The following is a 17944-nucleotide window of genomic DNA, read 5'->3' on the forward strand; positions in this document are numbered from 1 at the left end:
CTCTGGGTTTGATCCCTAGCACTGGTGGGGAGGGAGTACCTTCAAGGAAGTGAGAGCCTCTACAAAGATCAACTTAGGTGCTTTTCTGAGATAGGGATAAAACAATCTTTGGCTGGGTGTTAGTGGCTCATGGCTGTAATCCTAGCTACTCAGGAGGTTAAGATGTGAGGATGATGGTTCAAAACTAGCCTGAGCAGAAGAGGCTTTCTTTTTTTTGGTTGGTTGTGGGGCTTGAATTTGGAGCCTGGGCAGTGTCCCTGAGCTCTTTTGCTCAAGGCTAGTAGTCTACCACTTGAGCTATAGCGCCACTTCTGGTTTTCTAGTGGTTAATTGGAGGTAAGGGTCTCACGGACTTTCCTGCCTTGGCTGGCTTTGAACCATGATCCTCAGATCTCAGTCTCCTGAGAAGCTAGAATTATAGGTATGAGCCACGGGCACCTGGCCCCCAGAGGCTTTTATCTCTAATTAATCACCAAAAATCCAGAAGTGGAGCTATGGCTCCAGTGGTTTGAGCAAAAAAGTTACAGGACAAAGCCCAGGCCCTGAGTTCAAGCCCTACTACTAGCATGGAAAAAAAAAATCTTTGATAGTCAGCCATTTCATTTACTCTACAGCTAAGTGTCAAGTAAGGGAGGACAGGGCTAAAGATGTGGGGTGTATCTTATTATAATACCCTTCAACCCCCAATTCCCAAGGTACAGAGATAAGACAATGGATAAAGTAAGGGGACTAACCAACTTTAAGGAAGGCTAAGGTCCCACTGCACAACTGTATGGCCTAACACCAGATCTATGTAGCCAAAAAAAAAAAAGGACACTAACAGGATGGTAACAGACCTTTCTGTTTATCCCACTTGGTTGGAGCAAGGACATTCAAATAGACACAGAGACAGGCTCTTAAAAAAAAAAAAAAGCAAACCCTGGTATCAACTTTATTGCTGATGGGTGCAGCCTCTTCTTCCTTATGCCCTCCGTCTCCAGTGGTCCAAAGTCCTCCAGGTTAGCACAGTGCTTTAGGATCTGCTTGGCCAGAGGCAAAGGAGACCACAACCAGTCTCCCACACTAGCCCCTGGCCAGTCCCTCCCCCTCCCACCCCACCCTATTGCACATCAAATCATGTAAACATGGCTATGGGCTTGGCCCAAAACAGCAGTGAGGCAGATTGATGTGTAAACGGTTTTGAGACCAGAAGCCAGATCCAGTCACCTAGCTCTACCTCATCTGAGGCCACAGCTAAGTCTGAAAACACCCAGGCCTGGTCCCAAACTCTGGCTCAGATTATGCAACAGTGCAGAGATGGCTCAGTTCCCCTCTGCCACCCAACCTTTCAGATTCTAGGTCCTGAGGTCCAACCATCTTGCACTCCCTTCCAGGACTAGGCAGCAGATGGCAGTGTCCAGTTCTCTCCCTCCCACCCCCAGCTGCAGGTCACTGATGGGTCTTCCTAGATGCCCGGGGGAAACCGGAGACAGGCAGTGGCAGTTTGTCCAGTCCTGGAGAAAAGTGGGAGATGGACAGTTAGAAGTCTCTTATCCTCAGGCAACCAAGGCAAAGATACACACAAAGCAGGAGCAAACCCTCACTCCTGATGATCTAGAGTGACCTTTCTTAGAACCAACACCCCAGCAGCCCATGTCTCCCACTCTTTCTCACCAAAGGCCCGGATCAGCTCAGCCCTCACAGCTGCAGTGAAGGTCTTCACCAGGCAGAGTGTGGTGAGGCCAGCAAAGGCAGCATTGTAGAGGAACACGATGTAAAAGTTGCCTAGCCAGTTAAAGCGTCCAAAGTCACCCAGCAAGTCAAAGCGAGTCAGCCCTAGAGTACAAATTCCAGGATGTGACAAGTTTGGGGTGGGAGGGCTCCCCAACTTCTCTCCTGATAGAAGCCCAACTTTCTGCTGCCTCCTGGTGGCCACATCACAGCTGACAGCTTCTCTGCATTATTGGGGTCACCTCCCAAGCTGTCCCACCGCAGGGCCAGTGCTGAACTTCTAACTTCAGGTGTCTCTAGGAGTTCCCAGGCTTGCAACTTGTTTTTGGACCAGTGATCTACTAGCTGACCACCATGTTTTCTTCAGTACAGAGAACAATGTAGTAGCTCAGAGCTCAGACTGTGATGAGGCTGCTTTAATTCATATCCCAGCTCCACCCCTTCCTAACTAGCTGTGTGATCTAGATGAAGTTCTTTAAACTCTCTGTGCCTCAATTTCTTCAACTTAAAAACAGAAAAAAGATGGACTGGGAATGTGGCTTAGTGGTAGAGTGCTTGCCTAGCATGCATGAAGCCCTGGGTTCCATTCCTCAGTACCACATACATAGAAAAGGCCAGAAGTGGTGCTGTGGCTCAAGTGGTAAAGTGCCAGCTAGCGCTGAGGAAAAGAAGCTCAGGGACAGTGCCCAGGCCCTGAGTTCAAACCTCCAGGATTGGCAAAAAAAATTAAAAAATAAAAAACAAAGGCAAAACCCCAAACAAGCCAATTCCCTTTTCTCCTCTTGCCACTTACTTACCCAGGGTTCGAGAGAAGACAGGAAGGGCTGAGCTTAGGACCAGGAGACAGACACAGTTGCCAATTATCTGCATGGGAGTAGAAAAAGAAACAGGAGTAGCAGAATACAAGTACCTAGTACCCTGCCCTAGACCCCAGAAGGCTTTCCCACTTCCCTCCCAGCTACCTGTGTCATGGTAGTATCATGCCATCTGGGCCGAAGACTCCAGAAGAGAGGAGAGCTGTAGAAGCCCACAACCGAGGACACCATCAAGTAACTGTCACTAGGTTAGGGAAGAAGTGACCAGCTCCAAAGGATGAAAGAATGCCTCATCTCAAAAGGAATGGTCCTTACTCCCAATCGTCCTTTCAAGGTCAAGTCGAAGGGGATGAGGGGTCAGTTATGGGGCTTAAGCTTGGGGCCTGAGTACTGTCTCTGAACTCTTTTGTTCAAAGCTAGTTCTCTAACACTTTGAACCACAGAACCACTTTCAGCTTTTTGTTGGCTAACTGAAGATAAAAGTCTTACAGACTTTTCTGCCCAGGCTGGCTCTGAATTGAACCATGATCCTCAGATCTCAGCTGTGCACTTGAGTAGATGGAATTACAGGCATGAGCCACTAGCACAAAGCTTTTCCCTCTTTCTGAGTCCCTGATTGGTGAAAAACTTGCTCCCTCCTCCATCACTGGCCTCTAGAGACCTAGAGAGACAGTCCCAGAAGACTGCTGTCAAGAGTCCCAGGTGACAGGTTTGACAAGCAGAAGCAACAGTGAGTTTCTAGAAGGATACAAGATGAGTACAACCTGGATGATGGCACCAAAAGAGCCCAGCTTGGAGAAGGAGACCTGGCCCAGGGAGGCATCCTGTGGGTAAGGCAGTATCATTGAGGCACACTCAATCACCAGCACCAACCAGCACCCAGCCTCTCTCCCCAAAAGACATGGTAAGAGGGCATCCTCATACCTGCATACCCCGTGGCATGGCAGCCTCATCAATGAGTAGCTCCAAGATGTGGATGGCCACAATAAGCACAGACAGGCCCTATGTACAGCAAGGTCAGTTACCAACTCTGCCCCAGCCCACAAGCTATACCCAGAGCTCAAAGTTCCAAGCAGAGATCTGGTCCAATATTTTCAGTTTTCAAATCTAGGTCTAGTTCCAACTAGCTGTGGGCAAACCTTTAAGGCAACAGAGCACCTTAGAGGATATGAAAGAAGGCAATATTACAAAAAGTAAGCTGGGTGCTGGTGGCTCACACATGTAATCCTAGCTATGCAGGAGGTTGAGATCTCAGGATTATGGTTTGAAGCCAATCTGGGCAGGAAAGTCCATGGGACTCTTACCTCCAATTAATCACCAAAAACATTGCCAAGTGGAGCAAGATGCTGGTGGCTCACACCTATAATCCTAGCTACTCAGGAGGCTGAGATCTGAGGATCACAGTTCAAAGCCAGCTTGGGCAGGAAAGTCTATGAGACTCTAATCTCCAATAAACCACCAGAAAACTAGGAGTGGTGCTGTGGTTCAAGTGGTAGAGCACTACCTTGAGCTGAACAGCTAAGGGACAGTGCCCAGACCCAGAGTTCAAGCCCTATGACTGACCAAAATAAAAATTTTTTAAATTAAAAGAATTGTGCCAGGCCCTGAATTTAAGCTCTAATATCGGTACCAAAGGAACGAAAAAAGATACCCATAGGGCTGAGGAGGGGCTAGGTGTGGCTAAGTACTAGAGTGCTATCATGTGTAAGGCTGAATGAGTTCCATACCCAGCAATGAAATAAAAAATAAATTAAAAAAGAAAAAAAAAGGAGTCGTTAGCTTCCATTTCCCACACAGGGAGCAGTAATCTCTTCTCTTCTTCTTTTTTTTTTTTTTGGTCCGGTCATGGAACCTGAACTCTGGGCCTGGGCGCTGTCCTTCAGCTCTTCAGCTCAAGGCTAGCGCTCTACCACTTCAGCCACAGCGCTATTTCCGGCTTTTTTCTTTCTGCTTATGTGGTGCTGAGGCCTCGAGCATGCAAGGCAAGCGCTCTACCACTGAGCCACCTTCCCAGCCCCACTTCTCTTATCTTCTATTTATTTCTACTTTAACCATATTATGTTAAAATAATTCCTCACCAAAACTTAAAAAAAAAAAAAAGTCGTATCTAGAAAAGAGTACCTCTTTCTGACTGCAAGACCTATTCCTGAGTCAAGTATCTGGCAAGTGGAGGGAATGGATAAGAGTTCAACACTTATTCTTATTCCAGGTCAAACTAGAATAAACACTAAAAGTTGCTTCTCCATTTCTTCACCTGAAAATTAGAATTCATGTGCTCATGGGGCTGGGAAGGTGGCTCAGTGGTAGAGCGCTTGCCTTGCATGCTCAAGGCCCTGGGTTCGATTCCTCAGCACCACATAAGCAAAAAGAAAAAAGCCGGAAATGGCGCTGTGGCTCAAGTGGTAGAGCACTAGCCTTGAGCTGAAGAGCTGAGGGACAGTGCCCAGGCCCAGAGTTCAGGCCCCATGACCAGACCCCCCCCCAAAAAAAAAAAAAAAGAAAAAAAGAATTCATGTGCTCAGCACAAGATACAACACAATGTAGGCATGTTTTTTTTGACATCAAGAAACTGACCTCAGGAATTGAGCTCGGGTTCTTTTGAATGCTAGACAAACAATCTACCACTTGTGCCATACCTCCATCCCTTTTGGCTGATAATTTTGTTTTTGAGACAAGACCTGCTAACTTTGCCTCCTGCTTTCATCTCCAAAGTAGCTGGGATTATAACCAGGTGTCACCATACCTGGCTGGCAACTATTACTGATGATAACCAGATCCCCACATCACTCTATCCTGAGGAGGTCTGAAGTTCTCAAGGACCCTCTTTGTGTCCCCAACAATGGTAGTATACCTACCGTCAGCACCAGCAAGCACAGCATGGCCAGGGGGTAGCCCAGATTCCGCTGCCAAGCTGAAGCCTTCCTCCGCTTTTCTGTGCAGGGACAGGAGGCTGTTAGTAAATACCTGGAGCAAGGGGTTACTCTCCTTGGGGAAACCCAGGTATTCCAAATCCTACCAACATACATACCAAGCAGGACCCTCTGTGTCTGAAGAGCTAGGACCTGTCTGTGCAGCAGCTCCATGTCTAAAGGCAGCCAGCAAGAGGTGGGATCTGAGGGCAGAGAACATAGCGCTGCCCTTTAGTCCTGCAGTCACTTCCCAGGCTAGGTCCATCAGTCTAGTAGGGAGAAAACAACTTACTACAGATCCTGCGGGTCAAAGCTGCCTCCTCAAAGGCAGAGCAGTTCAGCTGCTCTTCCAGGTCTTCTAACAGCTGGAGGCAAGGACAAAGGGAACGACTGTCAGAGGCTCAGTGATCCCCATGGCTCCAGGAAAATCCTGTTTATCTCAGGGTTCTAAAGTTTTAGTCCTTCCTCTAACACTCATTTACCATCCTGTGGCTAGCAGCTTTGCCCCAGCCCCTCCCAGTTGCCTTGTGTACTGCCTGATGTATCTGGTGACAAGCACTAGATGATAGGGGCAAGGATACAGAAGCCAACAAAAGCTGTGGCCAGCTAGGCATTGGTGGTTCACGCCTGTAATCCTAACTACTCAGGAGACTGAGATCTAAGGATCGCAGTTCAAAGCATGTCCGGGGAAGAAAAGTCTATGAGACTCTTATCTCCAGATAATAACCAAAAAGCCAGAAATGGAGCTATGGCTCAAGTGGACAGCAAACCCTGAGTTTAGACCCTACGCTCAGCACCACCAAAAAAAAAAAAAGAGCTGTGGCTCTTTGCAAGTTGTATACTATACGACTACAGGTAGATAGATCATTTCATGGTTTTGATTCAGCTTTGCAGGAACCTCACCTGCACAGCATGATCAGGAGGCAAGGAGCACTACATACCCGGGGCTTGACCAGCAGCTTCCCGGTGACAGAGAACATGCGGGCCAGACCTAGTGGAGTGCACACTGTAGGAACAAGAGGAGACACTTGCCAGAACTTCTTTTTTACCCCTTACTCCATCCCATCACACTCCCTGGATTATTGTAATCCCTGGATCCCACCATTCCCTCTCGGTCCCTGTACACTCACCCAGGAGTAGCAGAACCCCAAGGAAGGAGATGCAGGAGTAGAGATATGGGAGGTAGTACTCCCAGAAGTCTAAGAGCAAAAGCAGTCATGTCAGCTTGTCTCATGTTTATGGGGAATTGACACAATAAAAAGCCTATGCAGAGCTGGGCACCGGTGGCTCACACCTGTAATCCTAGCTACTCAGAAGGCTGAGATCTGAGGATGATGGTTCAAAGCCAGCCCAGGCAGGAAAGTCCATGAGATTCTTATCTCCAATCAGTCACCTTAAAGCCAGAAATAGAGCTGTGGCTCAAGTGGTACAGTGCTAGCCTTGAGCACAAAAGCTCAGAGACAATGTCCAGGCCCTGAGTTCAAGCCCAAGGATTGGTACAAAAACAAAACAGAAGGTTAGCAACTGATCCATTCCATTTTTCTAAAATCATTGTATGGGCCCCAAGGGAACATTTCTGTTGGCTAGATGTGGTTAGAAGTGCGTTAGTTTGACACTTCAATTCTAAGGATGGCTATATCAACTATCTTCACTCGAGAGGAATACATTGAACGAAGGCATGTGGAAATTAGCCAGCTGAAGGGCCAGTCTTGAAAGGAGGATGAAGGAAGGCGTCTGTTATGGTTTAGATATGAAATATCCCCTCCCACACACATATTAACATGTTGAACTCTTGCTCCTTAATAAAAGAGATGGAGCTTTTGGGAGCTCTCTCTGACCAAATTAATGGATTAATCTGTTGGTGTATGCATACCTCCATAGCATCATTAGAAGGTGGTAGAAACTTGGAAGTAGGTCACTAAGTATATGCCTTTGAAGAGCCTATTTTTGTATGTGTCTATGTGTGCATGCACACTGTTCCTGGGACTTAAACGTGGGGCCTGGGCACTGTCCCTGAGCTTTTTTGCTCAAGGTTGGCTCCTCTATCACTTGAGCCATAACTCTGTTTCTAGCTTTTTTGGTGGTTAACTGGAGATAAGAGTCTTATAACTTTCCATCCTAGCCTAGCTTCGAACCATGATTTTCAGATCTCAGCCTCCTTAAGTAGCTAGAATTGTAGGCATAAGCCACCAGTAACCAGCCCTGAAGGGTTATCTTATTACTTACCCCTTTTTACTTGCTCACTATCATTCATTCTCATTCTGTCTCTTTCTCTAGCTCTGTCTGTCTATTCACCATGAGGTAAGCATCTCTGCTCTACCACATGTTCCCTCTCTTTACGGCCAAGTGACCCATGGACCATAATCAAAAGATAAATCTTTCCTCCTTTAAAGTTATTCTTCTCAGGTATTGTGTCACAGTGATGAAAAGCTAACCAACACAGCCGCTCACCATAGAGTGACTCTCTGCTGGCCTTGTTGTTGTCCACAATGGCTGATGCCACCCACACCATGCCGAGCACCAGCAGAGTAAGGAGCATCAACATCACCACCGTCTCATAGACCCGGCCAAGGACACCCTACAGGAGGAAGAAAAGGTGAATAGGAAGAGAGGGTCAATATCAGGGCAGAGAGGAGCAGGAAAGAGACCTCCGAAATGGTAGCTGGGCAGGCACCAATGAATTGCTGGTTAACTGGAAGTAAGAGTTTCATGGATTTTCCTGCTAGGAATGGCTTTGAATCACAATCCTCAGATCTTAGCCTCCTGAGTAGCAAGGATTACAGGGGTGAGCCACTGGCTCCTGGCTTGTTCCTGTAATTTTCACTCATCCGCTGAGAACCAGCTATTCATCAACCTCTCTTCTTTTGACCCACTAGAATTCTGCATTTCCCTGGGTTTCTTATATATCCTCTACTCACCTTTCTGGAGCCAGCAAAGCCCTCAGACTCTGTGAAGAAGTATGCAAAGGGCATGAGGAAGATGAGGGAGATATTGGAGAAGAGAAAAACAAGGTTCCAGAGGCCTGAAGCAAAAACAGAAAAGCAGAGGTAGTCAGTAAATGGCCAACCCAGAGGGGACTGTACATGTGATGGGGAGAGTATGACACATGACTGGTTAAGTCTGCTTAGGTCTTCTAGTCTACCAGTACCCCCTCCCAAGCCCAAGCTATAGCCTAGATCCACAAACCATGAATGAGGGAGCCATTGAGCCACTGGATGTAGTAGTTCCGTGGGAGTGAGAGCAGCACCTCGTTGCTGATGATGGAGAAGGGCAGGAGCAGGACAGCACCCAGGGCAACTGCAAGGGTAAAGGTGCACAGCTCCAGCCTGGGCAGAGAAAAGGACAGTGTCTTTCCTTAGTTCAGCGCCTACTGCCCAATGACCTAGAAACCCCACCTTCCCTGCTGGGAAGGTGGCTCAGTGGTAGAATGCTTGCCTTGCATGCACAAGGCCCTGGGTTCAATTCCTTAGCATCACATAAGCAGAAAAAACCGGAAATGGTGCCATGGTTCAAGTGTTAGAGTGCTAGCCTTGAGCTGAAGAGCTGAGGGACAGCACCCAGACCCAGAGTTCAGACCCCAGGACTGACAAAAATTTAAAAAAAAAAAAAAGAGAGAGAGAGAGAAATCCCATCTTTTGGTAGTACTGCTGCTAAGCAGGCACTGTACCTTTTTTTTTTTTTTTGGGTCCGGTCGTGGGGCCTGAACTCTGGGCCTGAGTGCTGTCCCTCAGCTCTTCAGCTCAAGGCTAGCGCTCTACCAATTGAGCCACAGCGCCACTTCCGGCTTTTTTCTTTTTGCTTATGCAGTGCTAAGGAATTGAACCCAGGGCCTTATGCCTGCAAAGCAAGCGCTCTACCACTGAGCCACCTTCCCAGCCCCGGCACTGTACCATTTGAGCCACTCTATCAGCCTGTTTTTTTTTGGTTATTTTTGAGATAGGGTCTCATTTTTTTTTTCCTTTGGTTAGTCATGGGGCTTGAACCCAGGGCCTGGGCACTGTCCCTGAGCTTTTTCATTCAAAGCTAGTGCTCCATCACTTTGAATCACAGAACCACTTCTAGCTTTTTAGTGGTTAAATGGAGATAAGAGTCTCATGGGCTGGCTTTGAACCATGATCCTCAGATCTCAGCCTCCTGAATAGCTAGGATTATAGGCATGAGCCACCAATGTCCAGCAGGTCACTTTTATATTGTTTTTTTGTTGTTGTTGTTGGTGGTGGTGGTGGTGACCGTGGGGTTTGAACTCTGGGCCAGGGTGCTGTCCCTTAGCTCTTCAGCTCAAGGCTAGCACTCTACCACTTGAGCTACAGTGCCACTCCCCATTTTCTGAATGGTTTATTGAAGATAAGAGTCTCACAAACTTTCCTGCCCGGGCTGGCTTTGAACCACGATTCTCACATCATGTCAGGTCTCACTTTTATACCTGAGCCAGCCTGGACTGTGATCCTCTTGTTTGTGATTCCTTGCATTGCTGAGGTTACAGGTGACAGACACTCAGTTATTTTACTTCTCTCATATCTTGGGATGACAGGCACATGCCAGTGTGGAGCCACTGGTCAAGATGGCATCCAGAGAAATTCTTTTGTCCAGGCTGGCCTCAAGCTATGATTTCCCATCTATGCCTCCCAAGTAGTTACAATTATTGGCTTGAACCACCACACCTGACTAAGAAACCCCATTTATATCCTGTGTCTTCCACAACTAGCCGGACACTGGTGGCTCACGCTGATAATTCTGGCTATTATGGAGACTCTGAGGGCCTCAGTTCAAAGCCAGCCCAAGCAGGAAAGTCCATGAGACTCTTATCTCCAATTAACCACCAGAAAACCAGAAGTGGTGCTGTTGCTCAAATGGTAGAATATTCACCTTGAGCTGAAGAACTCAGGGACAGAGCCCAGGCCCAGATTTCAAGCCCCATGACAAGAAAGAAAGAGAGAGGGGGCGGGGGAAGGAAGGAAGGAACGAAGGAACGAAGGAAGGAAGGAAGGAAGGAAGGTAGGTAGGTAGGTAGGTTGGTTGTCCATTGCCAGGCACTAGTGACTCATACCTGTCATCCTAGCTACTCAGGAAGCTGAGATCTGAGAATCACAATTCAAAGCCAGCCTGGGCAGGCTGGGCAGACATCTATCTCCAATTAACCATCAGAAAACCAGAAGTGGCCCTGTGGCTCAAAGTGGTAGCACAGCAGTCTTGAGCAATAGAGCTCAGAGGCAGCGCAGAGGCCCTGAGTTCAAATCCCAAGACTGACAAAATAAATAAACAAACTGTCCATCTGGGTTCCTGGCACAGAGAATGAAGCACAACCTCAGGTATTCATGAGTACCTGGTCACCTGCTATGTCACTTGCCCAGGCTATCCCAGGATTGTATGACTCTCCCGTACATGCCTACAAAGTATGCTAGACATACCAAAGCTAAGGGCTATGGCTTCCCATTTCTGCTCAGAGATATGGATTTCTCAGCTTGCATCTTTCAGTCTGGATAAGAGTAAGAACATGTCATATTGTTATGCCCTGCAAGAGGGCACTAGCACAGAGGACAAAAGGAAGATGAAATCCAGCATCACAGTCAAAACTTTACCTTGGCTGTATCAGCTCAAAAGACTGGTGCCAGTCTTGGGGCTTGAACTCAAGGGCCTGAGTACTGTCCTGGAGCTTTTTTTGGTTAAAGCTGGTGCTCTATCATTTGAGCTACAGTTCTACGTCCAGCTATTTTTGGGTGACTGATTGGAAATAAGAATCTCTCAGATTTTCCTGCCCAGGCTGGCTTTGAAGCCTGCTCCTACTGAGCATTCAGCTAGGACTACAGATGTGCGCCACTTGTACCCAGCAAAAAGGGTCACTTTTACCTGGTTGGTTCATCAAGGGGGAGGACTAGGACTGTCTTCTGATTTGTGGGGGCATCTCTAAACCTTCTTGTAAATAAGAGTCTAGAGTAAGAGTTTTCTTCCAGAACCAAGCATTCTCTGTTCTCAGGGATTCCCATCTTCTCCATACCCCACACCCCATCTACACCCTCCAGCCCCCAGTGACTGCTAGGAAATGAAGCCAAACTAGAGACAGTTCCAGTGACTCAGGCCCAAGCCAACAGTTCATGGCCACAAAGCTCCCAGAAGCTCCTGGCCTAACCAGGGAGACAGGAACAACAGCTTTTCTAAGCGTCCCTGGGGTGAGGTATAAAGCCGGAAGAAGCCAGAAATAGGGTGGAAGCAGAAACTCTTTTCACTGGGTGACACCCCTTTTTCTTCCTATTCTTCTTCTTCTTCTTTTTTTTTGGTTGGTCATGGGATTTGAACTCTGGACCTGGGCACTGTCCCTCAGCTCTTTAGCTCAAGGCTAGCACTCTACCACTTGAGCCACAGCGCCACTTCTGGTTTTCTGGTGGTTTATTGGAGATAAGAGTCTCACAGACTTTCCTGCCCAGGCTGGCTTTGAACCATGATCCTCAGATCTCAATCTCCTGAGTAGCTAGGATTACAGGCATGAGCTGCTGGCACCCATCTTCTTCCTGTTCTTATATGGGCTTTCCTAGATCCATCCAGATCCTAAAAGACAATGGTGTCCAGTTCTAAGGGCAATGATACTTACGCAATCTTGTTGACTGTGGCATCTTCATCATCCACTGCAAAAAAAACAAAAACATGGGGAAAAGTCAGGACATCAATGGGCAGCTCTAGTAGTCAACTGTTTTATAACATATCCCCTGCCTTCTTCCTGTCTGCTCAATGGAAGCAGAGTGGGAAAAGAGGTTTTGGGAGCTCTTACACTATGAACCCCACAACCTTTCCAGACAGGGTGACAGCTTAAAGGTCAGTGATCCTAGGGCTGGACACTGGTGGGTCATGCCTATAATCCTAGCTACCCAGGAGGCTGAGATCTGAGGATCAAGGTTCAAAGCCAGCCTGGGCAAGAAAGTCCTTAAGACTCTTATCTCCAATTAACCAGCAAAAAGCCAGAAGAGGAACTATGGCTCAAGTGGTAGACTGGTAGAGTACTAGCCTTGAAAAAGAAAGAAAGCAAAAAAAAAAAAAAGCTCAGGGATAGCACCCAGAATCTGAGTTCAAACCCCAGGACTGGTGTACACACACACACACACACACACACAAATCAGAGGTCCTATATGAGAGAATACATGTCAGAAATCCCCTTACTTCTCTCCCTCCTCTTTATGATTTCTCCCACAGGTTCTTCTTATACATTCAGATACAATAAACAACTAGTCTGAGGTTGATTACACCAGTGGTTGGGTGAAGGGAAGAGAAATGAGATGAGGAAGGGGAGATTCACAGAAAGCCCCTAGGGGAATTACAAACACCTTGCTGGATTGAGGCTCATGCCATCATTCTAAGGGGTGGAAAGGCTGAGACCATGACAAGATGATTCAAGACTAGGGTTAGACCTTAAAGCAAGGGTGTCCCTTGTCTCACAAGTCTTCAGGAAAGAAAACAATCTAAACACACTTAGGCTCTCTACAAAAAGGAAGGCTACCAGGTCCTGGAACCTCAGTGGTCAAGAAGTCTCTGGTCCTGAGGACAGGATCACCAGGACAGGAGACAATACAGAACATGTACCGGTGATGACATTTGCCAATAGTTGCCTGCTTCAGGTTCACTGAAAGCCCTAATTTTGTCCACATAATGACAATGTCCTAGGTAGACATTATGTTCATTTTGTTAGATGAAACTAAGGATTAGAAAGGCTACCCACAGCTTGCAGACATTTCAGATATCTAAACCTCCCACCACACATTTTTGCCCTTGCCTATAAGAAGGCAGGCTGAAGAAGCAAAGGCTCTAAAGCAGTTTAGCACAGCCACCTTTCCTTCCCCAGTAGACACCATCACCCATTCCCTTGAGGCTGGCTCTATGGAAACAGGAACTCTGTCAGAAGGGAGGGAAGTCTCAGGTACCTGTGGTGAACTCAGCAGGCTTCTTGAAGCGGGTCAGGAAGACATGGCAAAGAATGTAGAGTGTCGCAAATAGAAGTATTGAGATCTGTGGCAGAAAGTGAATGAGGATGAGAAACACTAATCTCTACCACATTCAGTGGACTCAAAGGCCTTTCTGTTCATTCCAGGGGATTCTTTCTTTCTTCCTTTCTTTTCTTTCCTTTTTTTCTTTCTTTCTTTCTTTCTGTCTGTCTGTCTGTCTTTCTTGCTTTCTTTCTCCCTTCCTTCCTCCATTTTTTTTGCCAGTCCTGGGGCTTGAACTCAAGGCCTGGACACTATTCCTGAGCTGCTTTTGCTCAAGGCTAGCACTCCACCACCTGAGCCACAGTACTACTTCTGGCTTTTTCTGTTTATATGGCACTGAGGAATCAAACCCAAGGATTCATGCATGCTAGACAAGCACTCTACCACTGAGCCACCTTCCCAGCCCCAGGGGGTCACTTTCTTGAATTAGGTTCCATACTTCCTGGGGTTCTATCTTTCTCAAGGGCCAGAAGGGTTAGCTCATGAACTTAGGTAACAGGACTGTGCCCAGCCCTATAAGGGCTTTCCTGTGAGAAAACAGCTTCAGCCCATTTACCTAGTTGATAAACAGGCAGAGGAAATTCCTAAAGATGCATACATTCTTCTCTCTCTCTCTCTCTCTCTCTCTCTCTCTCTCTCTCACACACACACACACACACACACACACACACACACACACACACTTCTAAATCAGGCCATAGACCAGAAGGGATATACTTTGGGAACATGACTGTGAAGAGTAACAGGTCTGAGGAGAGGAAGATGTTCACATTGACATGGCACTCCCCTCTTACACCACTCTAGCTGCTGTCTTGAGTCAAGTTCCAGGAAGATGTAGAAATCAAGTTTCTAGGTCAAGTCAGAACTTCTACTCTGTTTATTCAGGGATCCTGAAAGACCAAGTCTGCTCTGGGCTGAACTAGTGCCTCATTTTAATTCTCATTTAATCTAAGAGTATGCTTTAGTCGGGACTCAACATCTACAAGAGTCCTAGAGCTGGTATCAGCCACTTTGAAAGTCAGTCAAAGGTAGGAACCAGTGGCTCACACTAACCACTCACGAGGCTGAGATTTGAGGATTGCAGTATGAAGCCAGCCCAGGCACAAAAATCCATGAGACCCTTACCTCTAATTAACCACCAAAAACCCAGAAGTGGAATGGTAGCTCAAGTGGTAGTGTGCTAGCCTAGAACAAAAGAGTTCAGGGAAAGTGCCCAGGCTGAGTTCAAGCCCCAGGATTTGTGTATGCATGCGTGCACACACACATATACACATATACAAAGTGATTTCTTACTTCAGGGACAGACCTCTATTGGTCTGTCTCATGGCACTGAGTAGCTGAACCACTACCAATAGTTATGTCAGAATCCAGCCAGATTAATGTATGTATGCTATATTTCTGCCTTATTCCAAGTCAACCCACTATTGCCCAGGGGAGGGGCAACAGGTCAATTTAGCTCTGCAATCAAGGCTAGCATGTTAAGAACAGATATTACTAAGGAAGGTTAAGATTAGCCTCATATAGATCATCTAGAGGAGCTGAACCCCACAGAGAATTTTCATACAGCTATCTATCAAGGAGAGAAGACTTAGGGGTTTGGGGGGGGGAGTAGGGAGGAAGGAGAGGGCTGGGACTGTGGCTTAGTGGAAGAGTGCTTGCCTAGCATGCATGAAGCCCTGGGTTCAATTCCTCAATACTACATAAACAGAAAAGGCTGGGAGTGGTGCTGTGGCTCAAGTGGTAGAGTGCTAGCCTTGAGCACAGAAAGGGTCAAGGACAGAGCCCAGGCTCTGAGTTCAAGCCCCAGGACTGGCAAAAAAACAAACAAAACAACAACAACAACAACAAAAAAACAGCCAGGCTCCATTGGCTGAGATCTGAGGATCATGGTTCAAAGCCAGCCTCGGAAGGAAAGTCTGAGAGACTCTTATCTCCAATTAACCACCAGAAAGTGCTGTGGTTCAAGTGATAGAGTGCTCACCTTGAGCTGAAGAGATCAAGGTAAGCGGCCAGGTTCAGTGTTCAAGCCACACAACTGACAAAGGAAAAAAAAAAAAAAAGCTGCAGCTTCTGACATTAGAGAATTAGAAAGGAGCCACTCAGATTGTAGCTACATGATTTGTACAGTCTAGTGCTCTGCCCTGAACTTGCGTAATAGCTAGGAAGGTGGGAGGGCTCAAAAGGTCAGGCCAGAGTTCCACGCAGTTCCAGCAGAGGTCATGTTGTTCTCTAGGCTCTAGATGGGTGCCAGATGGGGGAGCCACCAGAAGCATTAAGGCTGCCCTTATCCATCACTAAAGTAGCTAATGGCACTAAAGGATTGGGGAGACATCTAGGAGACTGTGTCCATACAGCTTCTCATCCTTCCCTGTATTCTAGGAATGTGAGCCTCTGGTTCTACACTGCCTCAAGGCCTGGGGTGTGCCTGTAGAAAATGCCCAGAGAGCCTATACATCAAGAAAGGAAGGCTTCTTGGAAGCAGACCTCATCCAGGGATACACTTCCTAATTTCCAGCTATCCAAGTAGGTGCTGACTCCATCTTGGTTCACTTTACCTTTTTTTTTAATCCCCAATTTAAGGATTCCCAGAATGGCCTACAGCGCAGCCTGAGAAAAATAATGAAGCTAGGAATTGGTAGGCTTGTAATCTCAGAATTTGGGAGGCTAAAAAAGGAAGATAGTGAATTTGAGGCTAACCTGGCCCATATCGTAGTAGTAAGATCTGTACTCTTTAGTACAGACCAAGACCTTGTCACAAAAAAAAAAAAAGCTGGTATCACACAAAATAAAAAGACTCCATCAGTGATCCCCCACCCCCATTTCTTTCTATTCCTCCAAATCTTTCCTTTTTATTCAATGTTTGAGGAGGAATGGGGAAGAAACTGAGAAAACGAGATGAGAATGTAAAGTAGGCCGAAATAAGATGCGACTCCCTAAACTCTACTAGGGCATTTACAGCCCAGAAGTGTTGAGCTAGGTGACTGTGAGGGGGGTGAGAGCCAGAGTTGCTCAGAAACAAAAGGACCTCTCCCAGAGGAAATCCCCAAATGGCTGGGAAGCTGGAAACCTAGCCTGGCAGGGTTTCAAACATTTTCAAACATTAGGGAGCACATACATGCAAATGTAATGAAACTTGTGCACTGAAGATGTACAAAAAAAAAAGAAGAAAAAGTTTTAATTATAAATATAATGCAGTCAATACACACACACACACACACACACACACACACACACACACACACACACACACACACACACACACACACACACACACACACACACACACACACACACACACCAAGGAAGATGGAAAGAAGGTGTAGCACCGTGGTAGACCATGTGCTTAGTATGGAGACCCTGGATTCAATTCTCAAACAAACAAAAACAAAAAAGCTCCCATGAGGAGGAAAAGACGAGGAAAACCACCAGCGTGGCCCATTTCCACACTTCAGAATTCAGCTGCAGTAACTTCTTCCCAAGTGGGAGCCCGACACACCAAGTCTCCTTCCAATGCCTCCCGCCAGCCAACCTCCACTACGCCTCCTTCCCAAGTCCTTCCTGGAATCCAGCTCCAAGGGATGAAGTCTCCCCTTCACCCCAACGTTAGCTGCGAGGGCCATCCATCCAGGTGGAGGGGCACACGCAGATGAGGGGCACACGCAAATCAACGCGCCCGTCCAGAGAATCCGTCATTCTCGGACCGTGGACTGAACTACCGTGGACTTTCCAGTGTCTTTTTACACTCAGAACCGCCCCCCCCCCCCCGTAACGCCCGCTGGGGTCCAGCAGAGCGGGGGGAGGAGGCTGGGGGAGGGGTTGCGGGGGGGGGCGGGGGAGGAACGGAAACCGCCGGGCTTTGTTTACTGCGCTGGGACCCAGCTGATCCGACCCAGGGGTTCCCCCCCCCAGCTTTTACACTCTCTCTACGACCCAAGGCCTTCGTCTCCCGACCCCGGTTCCAAGCCGGGATTTCGGGGGAGCCCAAGTGGGTCACAACTCCCCATCGGAGGTGACCCAACCGACCGCCTTCTCCTCCAACCACGTCCCCCCACCTCTGGCTCTCCTCTTCCCCGCCCAGATCCCCTCCCTACTCACGATGCACTCGCGGACCTTCTCGTGAAATAGCTGCTCTCGCACCGATAGCACTTCGTAGTCAGCTGCTTCCATACTCTGTTCAGCATGACTGGAGTTTGGGGCGGGGGGTATCTCTGGGCCCGGGGAGAGGACGAGCGGGGGATGAGGCCGCCGCCGCCAAACACCCGGACCCCCTAAGGAGCCAGTGACGGAAACTCGGGGTAATCTGTGGCTCAGATTCAGGCTGCACGCCCCGCCCTTAAAGGGGCAGGCACCAGCCCGCCTTGTTTTAAAGGGCTCTAGCCACCCTTCAGCTCCCTCCCCTTTAAGGTCGGGGTACGGTCACGTTTCGCCGCAAACACCCGCCACTCGGCTAACTACCCAGGAAGCCCCAGGTTTAGTTCTATCATTTTAAGAGCCAGGGTGACGACACAAGGGATGGGCGGGTTCCTTCCAGAGAGAGGAA

The 17944-nt window shown here is 47.8% G+C and overlaps 1 protein-coding gene across 9 annotated transcripts; it reads right to left on the reverse strand.

Annotated features, from left to right (window-relative positions):
- Positions 1–901: 901 nt before the first annotated feature.
- Lmbr1l (limb development membrane protein 1 like) lies at positions 902–17854 on the reverse strand. Of its 9 annotated transcripts, XR_011376058.1 has the most exons (18): positions 17500–17852; positions 13342–13426; positions 12021–12054; positions 8621–8760; positions 8353–8456; positions 7886–8012; positions 6565–6633; positions 6376–6440; positions 5727–5799; positions 5554–5637; positions 5381–5457; positions 3450–3527; positions 3276–3349; positions 2673–2763; positions 2508–2574; positions 1654–1815; positions 1325–1493; positions 902–1019 (listed from the first exon to the last, which is right to left on the reverse strand). XR_011376058.1 is itself a non-coding variant. In XM_070040356.1 (17 exons), the coding sequence occupies exons 1-17, from the start codon at positions 17569–17571 to the stop codon at positions 1429–1431; spliced, it is 1416 nt and encodes a 471-aa protein (XP_069896457.1). In that variant the 5' UTR covers positions 17572–17854; the 3' UTR covers positions 902–1428. The 9 variants fall into 9 exon arrangements, 8 of the variants coding, with proteins under 8 accessions (XP_069896457.1, XP_069896448.1, XP_069896436.1 ...); XM_070040356.1 differs by having other exon boundaries at positions 902–1493; positions 1654–1764; positions 17500–17854; XM_070040347.1 differs by having other exon boundaries at positions 902–1493; positions 17515–17853.
- Positions 17855–17944: the final 90 nt, after the last annotated feature.

This window comes from Dipodomys merriami, unplaced genomic scaffold, assembly GCF_024711535.1.
Source record: "Dipodomys merriami isolate MVZ:Mamm:240054 unplaced genomic scaffold, mDipMer1.0.p SCAF_10, whole genome shotgun sequence".
In the NCBI taxonomy this organism is placed as follows: Eukaryota; Metazoa; Chordata; class Mammalia; order Rodentia; family Heteromyidae; genus Dipodomys; species Dipodomys merriami.